General features: G+C 44.3%; 1 protein-coding gene across 2 annotated transcripts in view; it reads left to right on the top strand.

Moving 5' to 3' along the window:
• The window catches only part of PTPRN2 (protein tyrosine phosphatase receptor type N2), a 940,168-nt gene that overhangs the window by 811,563 nt on the left and 116,305 nt on the right, over window positions 1-12,300 (top strand). For both annotated transcript variants that reach the window (XM_039523677.1, XM_039523678.1), the window contains one exon: window positions 10,008-10,223. In XM_039523677.1, the coding sequence (XP_039379611.1) occupies window positions 10,008-10,223 (216 nt within the window). The remainder of the gene's footprint in view (window positions 1-10,007; window positions 10,224-12,300) is intronic.

Genomic DNA, 12,300 nt, shown 5'->3' with positions numbered 1-12,300 from the left:
GTCCAAACAGTTTTGCTAAAGTGGGGAGAAGCCTAAGCTTAAAATTCATGATAAACTAAGATTTTTTTAAGTATTACAGTTTACTAAAGCTATCTTTTTAATGCAAAATATTTAGATGCATCATATTGGGACGACCTTATACAACCCAAGTTTGAGTGAATTTCTTTTTGTTTGTGGTTGTGCTTTATTAATTATTAAATAATTATTATTTTATTATTTAGTGGGGGGGGTCCCTAGGGAAAAGTCTTTGCAAGAGGAGACGATGCAAATTTCTTTGCGTTATTTTCATGCAAATGATCTTTAGTTTTTCCTTGGCGTTAATTTTTTTTTTTGGTTGCTCCCTCATTGTTCTCCCCTCCGCTTCCATCTTGCAAGAGTGGCACAAAAAATATTGCGGGGGGGAGCAGAAACCCCAAGCAGCTTTACAAATGAGTGACAAAGCCAATGTCCATTCATAGTCTCACTCCGGCGAAGGGTTTATTAACGGCCCAGGCCTCCTTAGCCAATTGCTGTCAGCAACATGTGGAGAGGAGGCATCGCTATAGTAACCGGTGGATGGGCCATGTGCTGCAGCCGACAGGGGCTGCGAGCGGGCGAATATAAGGAGGGGCAGAGCCCGGGCGCTCCGGAATCTCTCGCACACGCCTAGCGCCCTACGGTGATGGACAGCTCCGCGGGGACAGCCACGGCGCCCGTCCTCTTCCACCGCCTGCCGCTCGTGGGGGCTGGGGCAGGCTGCAGCCGAGCCGCCCTGGCACAGCGGCGAGCCCGGCTCTCCGCGAGCCTTTGTGTCTGGTGAGGAGGGGGTGGGGGGAGATGGAGAAGTTTGGCAAAGAAGAAGGATTGCTCGCCCAGGTGGTGCGCGTTAGTCCTCCAGGACAGGAGCCCTCCGCAGCCTTCTCCAGCCCTGAGCGCACAATGGCATCAGGTAAAAGACAGTCTGAGCTGTCCCTGGGCGAAAGCTGCCCCGGCTTGGGCTGAACCTGAGGTGGTCGGGGGGGTTATGTGTGTGGTTAGTGTTTGTGGAGGGGGGACCGGGAGGGGAGGCTTTGGGGGGAACGTCTTTTTATCCAAACCGATAGACGCCGTTGGCTCCGGGTCTGGAAACAGGCTGGGAGCTGTGCTGCAAGCTGCCTGCCTGATTGGGACGGCCGGCCAGAGCCCTGTTGGAGTTCCTCGCTCGGCTACAACCCAGCCAGTTACTGGGGTAGGGTGGCAAAGGGCAATGCCATGGCGGGGTTTTACCGCAGGCTGAAAGCCACTTTCTGTAACTGTAGCACGGCGGGGTACGTGATTCATCCTTGTGACACGTATTGTTTCTGTGTGATATTTTTAAGAGCTCGAAAGTTAAAAGAAAAAAAGAGTGGATGCTGCGACTTTGCCGTCTACTCTGTTTGCTCATTGTTTAAAATCCTCCCCCCACCCCTTGTCAAGAGGTCTTTTCCTCTTCTCCATTTGGATTTTCTGGTTGAGCGTGTTTGCAGTTAAATTGGAGAGTTTGGAAGGGTGACCACTCCGATTTGTTGGCTGCCTTCCTCCCCCACCACCAGCACCACTCTCTCAGAGCCTATTGGATGAAGGACACTTACTTTCCATTCCTGCTCCTTACATTAACCACTTCAAGTTTGTGCCTCTCTCTTTGTGTCAAAAATCGAGGAAAGCCTTTTTTTGAAAATGAATGGAATGCTTTTCAAATCTATAGCTAATAGAACCAAAAGTTGCTGCAAATCGTGCAGCAATGGATCGGATGTTCAGTTGGTCTTTTTGTTGTAGATTTTCATTTTTATTTTTGTCATCTAAAACTATATATGGTTACCTGATACCTTGTGGGATGGGCCATTGCCACAATAAAATTATTCCAACGGCGCCCTGTATATTGACAGTGTGGGATCCATAGACAGTATCTCCTGTTGACATTCAAAAGAGGCATTCCGTTTAATTCCTAAACTAGAGATGCCTTCAAAATCAGCATTAGTTCAGCGTTGGCAAAGTCTGAGATTTCTTCTTATGTTCTTGTTGAACGTATTGTATTGAGTTCAGCTATGGCTGAGCATCCTTTTGGTTCTGGCTCTGACAACCCTACCTGGGACATATTGCATAAATCCCTGTATTTATCTGTTCTACTCTGTGTGGAAAGCACAAGGAGGGGAGTTAAATTTTCCAGTCACTGCACCCAGTGCTTCTGTCTTTTCCCATTTGCTTCTTAGTTAGTCAAGTCCTTATAGAATGGGGACTAAAGTTTGGACACATTCCTCTTTCCTTTATTCCACTTCTTTCACTTCCTCTTCGTTATTTACATTGTTGGCATCTCTGAGACAAAGTGTGCAAATCATAGTATCTTGTATAGGCACATTCTATACAAACATGTATTCCGTTCAATTTCCTGGTTATCTTTACAACATTCTAGTCACTTCTTACTTCAACAACGCCTAAACTCTGTTGCAGTTTTTGTGTCACTCACTTAAAGCAAATATTGAAGCTCTCCAAATTTCACTTTTCTCAACACTGTCTTCCATTCCACAAACTTATTTTGGGTATTTTGACATCTCTTACATTAAAATAGCATCACATTGCATAGTAGAATACAAACTACAGTGTGTGTTTTTAAATCTAACCAAAAACTTCACTTCTGTGTATTGCCTTTAAGAAAGGAGAGGAAAGTATCTGCCATTGATCAAGGGATCTTTGAACTCGCGGAATTCTTGATTTTATTCAGTCATTGTTCGGGATATTAATCCCACTAAAAGGTATAGAGAAGCTCCAGAGTGCTTTGTGGTGTTGAAGGTTGAGGAAGGATCATTGTGCTCCTTCAAATGAATAGATCTGTGGTCTTTGCAGTGACCTTTCTCAGTGATTTGAATAAGCTGGAGTTCCCAGAAATCCATCTGCCTTTTGTGTTTGTCGATTTTGTCTAATCTTTCCGACTCCTATGTAGAGCCTAAAAGAAGAAAAAAGTACCTTCCCATCCGATCTCAGTCCCCCAAGTCAAAGCGTTAAATTGACCCCGTTTCAGGTGATGAACTGACATCTGCTGAAAGTGATGTTAAAGCAATATCCTAGCAGCAAGTAGGACTTTTTAGAGGAGTGGTAGAGGGGAGGGTCGGATGAGAGGAGAGCTGAGTCTTTATCTACAAATCTCTTGCCAACACTGAAGAAGAGTACCTTAAAACACCAACAAATACAGTCTATTATAGAGCTTTGAGTTGTGGTATCCAAAGTAAACAACACTGTTTGCATGGAAAATGTAAACCATCAGGCCTTGCTATTCTGATTTAACTGCTTCTGAGTGCAAGTGTAAATGGGACAAGCAAGAGCCAACAAAAAAGAGGAAAGAGAATCGTTATCCTTTGTGGTGGTGGTGTTGAGTCTTGTTTTTACTGAAGTCAAATATCTTGTGAAAATTTCCTGCAAGTATATTTTTAGGAGGGTCGCCATGTTTGTTCTGTTTTAGAGTTGTTCATCTCTGTTTTCTTCTACTTAGCAAAACTTAACACGTTTCTCAAACTGCACCCCAACCAGCTTACATGGGGAATTTACTAAAAATCAGTTCTGAATTTCAGATTTCTTTGAACCAACAGACATTCTCCCTCATTATGTTGCCAGTATTAAAAAGATGATAAATAAAAAATCTCTAATTGTCTGTTTTATTTTAATGTCAGTTCCTGAAAATCTTAGCAATAGATCCTTTCTTGAAACCGCTGAACCTAAATTTGATTTCAGGAAAGTTTATTGTTAAGAATAATTATTTTCTTGGATAATTCTTTTCTTCTGCCAAAGCACCTTGCCTTCCCCCCCCCCCCCACGAATGGCAGATTTGCAAGTACAATTTCATCTGCACAGAGGAACAATAGCTTTCAGTTGCACAAAGGATTTCTCCCACCCTGAATCCAAACCACAATGCCTCTTGCTCTGATAATAGCTCCTGAAAAGATTTTGTAATGCAGAGAATTAATACGTGATTATTTCCACCTCACTTCTCTCATTTATTAGATTCTGTAGTGAATTCCAAATTAAAAACAGCACTCAAATTTTTAACTTTGTAATATTTTAAGACAAATCATATTCTAAAGTTGCCCTTGCTTATGAAGTAGTTTGTTTTTCATTTTTATTTATGCTCAGAAATGAATTGTTTAATATATATAACCTAGACGCAATGCTCAAATTTTAAAGACTCCATCTAAAGAATTCAGAGTTTTCCAGGAAATATATAGTATGTTATATTTTTGTAAAATGAATGTTAATGAATACTTTTCTTTCAAACTATCAGAAAAACAGAATAATTGGCAGACTAATAGGTATTATCTCAACCTAGAAATAACTTTTGAGATTGGCAAACTGTAGCCCAAATTCTGTCGTCTTTAATTAGAACAAAAATCCCATTAACTTCAGTGAGAGTTTTGGTCAAGTAAGGACCTCACAATCTGGCCTTCTACCCTGAAGCAATAAATAAATAAATTATAATGGTGTTGCTATATCTGGAAGGTTTACATCACCAGGTATGAGCCATACTCTGTCGCTTCAGAGCGTTTCCCCCACATTCCAAACATAGGCATGGGAACTTATGTACATGAAACTGTACATTAAATATTTACAAACATTCGCTGTGTTTGAAATATAAAGACTTACAGATACAAATAACTATCTGGCTGCATCCTTAGATAATAGAGTAATATGTTGTGTTTTGATTATGTTAGTGTTGTATAGCAGTATATTTTAAATATGCCTGTACATTTTTGAATTTATATCAAGTGTGTGGTGGATAATCCAGTGAGTTTACCAGCAAAAAAAAAAATTCACAAAGGTTCAGGTCCTAAGCGCCTTTTTTCTCTTAGAAAAGCCTATACAAATGATGCAGTTAAAATATTTTTGATTTAAATCTAAATAGTAGGACTAATGTTGTTCTAAGACAAAATGCATACCTGCTTTTATAGCATTTAAAGCATGGACCATAACCATTGAAAAGCATGAGTACAGTGGATATAATCTCAAAAATGCTTGTATTTAAACTAACTTCCTAAACCATCAGTTGTTTTCATATACCACTGATTCTATAATATTACAATATTTTCCAAGGAGAAAAATCTTTCAGAAGTAATATCCTGTGTACTCCAGTTATATAGATTCTTCTGATAATCCATAGTTACATGTGTCTGGGATTAATATTTATTTAATGATGGCTAACCTCTATAATCAGTTGATTTGTTAAGCCTTGAAAGAAAAGAGTATTTATTTGGTTTTCTTGTTATGAAACAGCCATTGTTTTCCCTCCTCCTCACCCCCCACAGCACATAGGCCATAGTAAAGTGAACTGGCGGAGGGAGAGAGGTGTCCTGCTTTAAAGGACATCTGACTGTAAATGTCAAATTCATAAATATTTAAATATTTTTTCTTTCAATTTGAAGTCAAGACTGACAAGACGTTCTGTTCCGGGCTGAGGCCTGGTTGCAGAATCTCAGAGAAAAATCCAGGGGTTTAGTCAAACTGGGAAATTCTAAGTTCCTGGCTGATGGGAGCTGAGTTGGTGGGAGGGTATGAGATGGAGTCAAATTCAGGATCATCATTTATAACTGAACCTTTAGTCAGAAAACTCACAAAGCAAAAAAGACAACTTGCACTTATTTTACCGAGTCACATTGTCTGGGGATCAGAAATCATTTATTTGTATATTTTTAAGAAATCACTAAATATGAATTGGTGTCCTTTGCAGAGCCATGCTGCTAGAAAAGCAAACCTATCAGCAGAGGATTAGTTAAGTGTTCTTAAGACAAGAACTTGCTAATATTGGGCCTCGTCCTGCCATCAGTTTGGAAACAAAGCTCTCCCTGGGTTTTCTGTAACTGCCAGGGGGAGCTTAGTTTAGTTTGTAAACGGATGGCCCGACTCAGCTCATTCTTTCCTTTCCTTGTATATGCGATTTCACTTTAGCGCGTTTTAAACTTCAAAGTTGGTAAACCTTCTAATTCTGCTAGGCCCGTGTGTCGTCTCCAACAGTCTGCGTTGTAGTGACGCTCACTCCTTATTGTGAAGGATGGCTAAAGGATGGTGTCTAACAGCACTTGCCTCTCCAACAGCCAGACAGTGGCTCTCCCTCCCCTCCCCCGTGCTACACCGCGCTCCGGATCGAGGAGTTTGGGCTCTCTCACTTTCAATGCTATAAACTTAATTTTTCGGATAATCCGGGGGCCGCTCATGATCCCAGTAGGGGAGCAGCAAGTGACTTCAGGGTGAGCGAGATCGGGCATTTAGAGCCTGGTGACCGTCGGGTGTTTGGATGGGAACATTGCAGCGAAAGCGGTGTCTGCATCTCTGCTCTCCTGCGTTGTAGCTCTTATTCGCGTTAGTTTCTGGGGAGAACAGCGACCGCAGGAGAGAGAGCAAAGCCCAGGTCTCTCGGGGTTAAAGCAATGCCAGCCGGAACTGCAACATACCGAAAGGAGAAACGTTGGCATTGAGGTGACTGGGGAGAAGCAGCTCTGGACCAAATCTCGTTCTCGCCCTAGGAGAATAGCCCCCCTTGAAATCAAGGCATTACTCGTGTGGGAAAGGCGAGCAAGATTTGGCTCAATGACTTTCTCCTTTAAGGAGCCGCCCGAGAGGTGACGCTTAAGGAATTTAAGTAGATAGAAATTATGACAGAGTAATGGACGCTTCCATCCCACCCCCAAATCCAAGTAAATGGACAACAGCGACGCCTGCATTTTTAAGCAAGACTCCCCGGTGGAAAGGATCAGTATGGCCAGGTTTCTTAAAGCCTCGAGGTTCCTGTGATTTTTATTTGACCCCTTTAATTGCAGAATATTTCAGATGGGCCAGTGCCGTGTAATTGGATCCGTCCCAACTGATACCGAGGAGGTTTTACATCATCCGCTTTGAAATGATATTCACCAATGTGATTCTTTAGAAGCATACATAGCCCTTGTGCCTTGTTCATGCTTCTAGTAGAGAAATCTCCGTGCATATTTGAAAGATATGCCTTGGCGCAGATATAGTGTACTCTTCCGTTTGATTTCAAGCCCTGGCTTATTTTAATGGAAATTAGCAGAGCATTTGAAAACTAAATCCGCAGACCCACAGAGCGGGCTAGAAATGTGTTACTCCAATATACAAAATTAACAATTACAAACAAATACGACTGTTTTTTAAAGGTGTCCGTTGTTTTTCACCTTCACGTAGAAAGGCAGAAAAGGGATAGATATTTCTGTCCATCTTCTGAGTTTGTTTACTTAAGCCATTTGACAGCACCTTGCCTGGTTATTTTCATCTTTCTCCCGTATAGTCCTTTCCCCTGTTGTTTGGGGCGGGGGTCTTTCACACAGCAACAGAGGAGAGAAGATCGTTTAAAAATGTGATTATGAAACCACAGAAACTGGCGGGGATTCCGGGCAGTGTCTGAAAGTGCTTTTAACTCTTTTTTCTTAACCGACTAGATTTGTTGATGGTGTCCCTTTAAGTGGCTACGTAGCCAGGCTGATCTGTGCGTCTGCACATAGCGGAGACTTTTAAAACTAATTGGACAGGGCATTGGCAAACAAGCTGTAGGGATCGATTCTGCCGTGGGCAGAGAAGGGACCTGGCCGTTGCGTGTCCCTGGATGCTGCGCTGTGCGGGGCGCGCTCCTCACGCCGCTCTTTAAGACGGTGGCATTTGCTGGCCAGAGTTTCTCTTGGGGGAAGAGTCGAGAGTTGGCAGGTGGCCCCTTGCTGGAGAGCGCACGGCTGGGGCGCTGGCGGGCCCCGGGGCTGGCGGGGTGCGCTGCCAGGGCTGTTGCACTCCGGTGGCCGTTGCACGGAGCCCCGGGCCTTGCTGAGGGCCGGGCCGGGCCGCCTGGAAAACCATCTCGCTGTGTGATGGGAGGTGAAAGTGCGCGGCGCGGCAGGTCGCTGGCCCGTAGCGCAGGAGCGGCGGGCTGGCCCTCCCGGGAACGTGCCCGGGGGCTGCCGAGCCCGACCTCTCCCCCGCTGGCCGACATGCTCCGGGCAGGGCGGAGAAGCCTTTCACTCCCAGCGCCCGGAGCGGGCATCGGGTCCCTCGGCCTGGAGCCGCCCTCCCCTGTCGCCGCCCGGGGCTCGTTCCTCTCCGCAAGCCCCCTGCGAGAAGCCGGGGGCAGAGGCGCGTCTCCCGCCGGAGCGGGGCGAGGTGGCCCGAGCGCGGCAGGGGAGAGGCCGCCTGGGCGGGGGAGGTTCCGGCTGGCGCAGCCAGGCCGCGCGGGGAGCCGGGCTGGCGGCGGCGGCGGCTCAGGGGAGGGGCGGGACCCCGCGCTGGGGGCCGTGGAGAAGCGCTAGCAGGTGCCGCGCTCGGCGGATCAGGCGCTGGAGGAGGAGGAGGAGGAGGAGCGCGCGGCTGTGGCCCCCCAGCACCGAGGCTGGGCTCGCTGCAGGCCGGTGCCGAGCCGCCGCTGGGCTGGAGGAGGGGCAGGCAGCGGGGCCGGCGCGGGAGTGACTTCTCCCGGGAAGGAAGCAGCTGCGGCCGGGCGGGAGCGGAGGGAGCGAAAGCCGGCACCCGCCGCGCAGTGAAAGCGCTGCTGGCGGGAGGGGGATTTGCAGCCGCACACGCACTGCAACCCGCTCCTGCTCCCACCCCCCTCACTCCACCTCCCGGGGCTTACGGACCTAACAATCCTCCTCTGCTCAGCGCAGCCAGGCAAGAAAATCTGGGAGTCTTATTGAACCTGCATTTCCATTAACTCAGCCCCAGCTCCAGCTAATCCGCGGCACTGTGAAGGCAAGGAGGCTAATTAATGACAAGCTTTTACAGTCAAGACCAGCGATAATTGCTTTGGTGGCCTTTATGATTACAAGATAAAAATGGACCGGGCCTGACATAAGAGCCACTGTGTACACTGCAAGACAGGAGGAAATTAAGAGCTGGCTATCTGAATACGGAGCAGAAAATTACTAATAGAGGAGAGATAATGAATAGGCCGGCTAGGCATTCATGGGGAAAAATCCATTTTGTTACCACGCGAAATTAGGTGGTGGAAAGGAGTTTGCTAATTGTTCTCATCTTGTAGCAACCAGGACTGAGGCAGGGGCGTGCTTTTCAATTCATTTCCCTGGTAATTGTGAAAAGGGGAATGCTGGCCAAATGAGTCTTGCTGCAATTTGCGTGCCTGGTCTTTTCATTTTCATGTTGCGTTTTTTAATTGTTGCTAATATAGCTTATAATGAAGCTAATGAGGGGAAATTATTGTACAACTTTTTAGCACATGGAGACAAGTGAAATGCACCAGAAGGATTTTCTCCTATTGCTTCAAAAAAAAAAAATCTGGAGGACTTTGGAATTGTTACTTTTTTTTTCTTCTACAGAAGACATAGTTAAGGCACCTACTTTTTGTTCTGTAGTTTTGTTTTTCACTGTAGAGGGAAAAAATGGATCTTTGTTTATAACGACCCTCCCCCATATACAGTAACAACAAATAAAAATTAAAATATCTGTTGGTGATTTGTGGGACTCAGAACTGGTTGTGACCACTATTATTTTAAAAACAAGTCGAACAGTTTTCAGGATGACTGGTCATTTAATCGGAGGGATTTCTTCTCCCAGGTTAACTACAAACAAACAAACAGAAAGAAAGTCGTCTACGATTCAGACAACTGTTGCAGACGTGAAGTGATTATTGTTGGGAATATTTTTTCTGACTACCCTGTGGTAGGCTCGCAAGACGTTTTCTCAGTCCATTAGCTATGCAAATGTTTACAGAGTTATGAGACAAGGTATGGGAGACAGGGATGTAATCTCCTTTTTATTTTTGGTCTTAACATTAACACGCCAAAAATAATGCTTTCATCTTTGTGGGTCACGTTGGTTTCTGCCGAGCCCGGTTCCCTCCATCCTGGCGTGGTTGGTGCTTGATTGAAACTTTGCATCTGTGGCCATGTGGTGGTTTTCCTGGCATCATTGTAAACCCACAGAGCTAAAAGTGTTTTTTCCCTCCCTCCAGTGGCAAGTTCCGTGTCTCTGAAGTTTCTATAGCAAATGCTGAGTCGTTGCTTCTTTCTCTCCAACAGAAAAGCAAACTGAAGCTTCTCCCTCACCGCGCCACGGAAGATGAAGACTCCACCAAATTCATCATCCTCACCCTTCTCTCCATTGCCTGCATTATTGGGGTCCTCGTTGCTTCTGGGGTCCTCTACTGCCTCCGCCATCAGTCTCATCACAGGCTGAAAGAGAAGCTGTCCGCCTTGGGCACTGACACCAGCTCAGATGCCACTGCTGCTTACCAGGTAAGGCCGGGGTGCCTCCAGCCCTTGCTTTTTATTTCCCCCCCCCCCCCCACACACACACTTAAACAGATTATTTATCAGCCCCGAGAGAGAGATCAGTTATTCATAGTTGAGGAGGTGGTTTTGTTTTTTTACAATGCTGGCTCAGAGCGTCCATAGTAATATCCCCGCAGACACACTGTAACCGCTTTTCACTGTGGGCTATTAATTTAGCCAATTCTTGCAGTTGCTGGACACGTGCGTCTAATTAGAAACATAAAATAGTCGCTATTGGAACTCTCCAAAAAAACAACCCCCCCCCCCGCCTTGTTCAGAGCCAAACTCTTCACTGGGTCTGAGAAATGGCTTACACTGTTAGTTATCAGAAGATGTCTCTCTCTTTGAATCATCGACTTCTTCAGGGTCTGATATGAAAGGAGCCTTTGACCTGATCTGTTGCCACCTTCTGCCGTTATTCAGATAAAGTGAAATATAATGCTGATAGATGGGGAGGTAAACCCAGGACTGTTTCTATGAGCATAATAGAAGCAGATGTGTGCCAAGTAACGCAATGATATTTCAGGCGAATCTTCTGAAATAAATCAGAAGTCAATGGGACTATTGAGCATGCAGGTTCTGAAGCGTTTGGCTAAGAGACAACTGCTTAGTTTTGAGGTTTCTTTAGGATAATCAGTGTTTAGTTCCTGGTTAGTTATCTATCTGAAAATGTAGATGTTACTGCCTGCAACTACATGTCTGGTGCCCCCAAACATTTGGAATGCTATTTTATATAGACATTATTGCCTTACTGTTAGTTCACTGCACTTGAAAAAATGAAATATATTCTATTTGGTGCTTTTGAATTAAAGCTACTTGCATTTATTTTTCTGTTCCTGTTCTACTGAAGATTAAGCAGTGCTCTTTCTATATTCTGGTAAATTACAATAGCTGGAAGTTTGAGACTAAAAGTCTTTAAAAGAGAAATTCATTCAAAAGTTCTGAAGTCTTTCAGTAATCATGTTAAAGATGATTTCCTCCTGTGTAGAGAGGTGGGAAGCAGTCCAGAGAATTCTTCAATAAAGAACTAGTGAATTCAAACACATACATAGCTATTAGCATTTCAATGGAATGGCTTCACCTTTAGTTCTAAGGAAGGGGAAAAAATCTAATTCTGAAAGAAAAACCTTTAAACTTTAGTACAAAGTCCGGGTTTATCAAGGAGAGAGCGAGCCTGCAAGCTAGCGCTTATCAGTGAAGCGAAGCCATGTCCTCCAAGACAAAGTATGGACAAATTGCTAAAGTAGTTTTGTTGCCTGTAGTCAAGAAGACCTTGTCAATGTAAGGTGTGGGGTTTGTTTTGGAGGAGCAGAGGTTTTAAAATAGGGAACCTGCTATTGACTTCAAAATAGTTAGGCAATCTTTTTTTTTCTTCACTTAAACATGAATAAAATAATTCTTAGTATTTCTAAAAGCCCTCCAGGTTATAAAATCTGACTTGAAACTGAATTTCTGATAATTAACAGGACAGTCTTCCCAGTGACAGTTCTAATTAATAGTATCTGTAATTAAAATCGTGCCCTTCCAGCAGGAAAATTGTTTGAATTTTTTGGAGTGACCTTTTTTGCCATTTCTCTTGGGGGCATGGTGGTTAAGTTGATATTGATTTTATAATGAGCTCTGGTTTGTTTAATAAGAATCTGTAATCCAGACACTAAATGAAATGTGCGCTTCATTTCTTCTTGCCAGATTTTTATATTTAAAAAAAAAACTTGCTACAAATAAGATCTAAGGATCTGCTTTGTGAAACAAAATATGAAAATGCTAACAATATGTTCAGTTTTTCAGTGTTGAGATCAAATTGATATCCTTTGCCATTGACTAAATCCTGCTAACCTCATTTTCCTAAGTAGTCCCATTGGTTTCTGGTGGAACTACTGTCATGTGGGGTGGGGGGTGGGGGGGGAGCATGATTTGGCTCTAGATGCAGTGATTCCTAAAACCCTGATCTTTCTCTCAATGAAGTCAACGGGAGTTTTGCTGCTGACTTCAATGGCAGCAGGAGCAGCCCCCAGAACGGGAGCCAAATGAAATATTCAGA

This window comes from Mauremys reevesii, linkage group 2, assembly GCF_016161935.1.
Source record: "Mauremys reevesii isolate NIE-2019 linkage group 2, ASM1616193v1, whole genome shotgun sequence".
Taxonomy (NCBI): Eukaryota; Metazoa; Chordata; order Testudines; family Geoemydidae; genus Mauremys; species Mauremys reevesii.
Note: the sequence above shows the minus strand (reverse complement) of the source record. Positions and strands in the feature narration are given on the sequence as shown.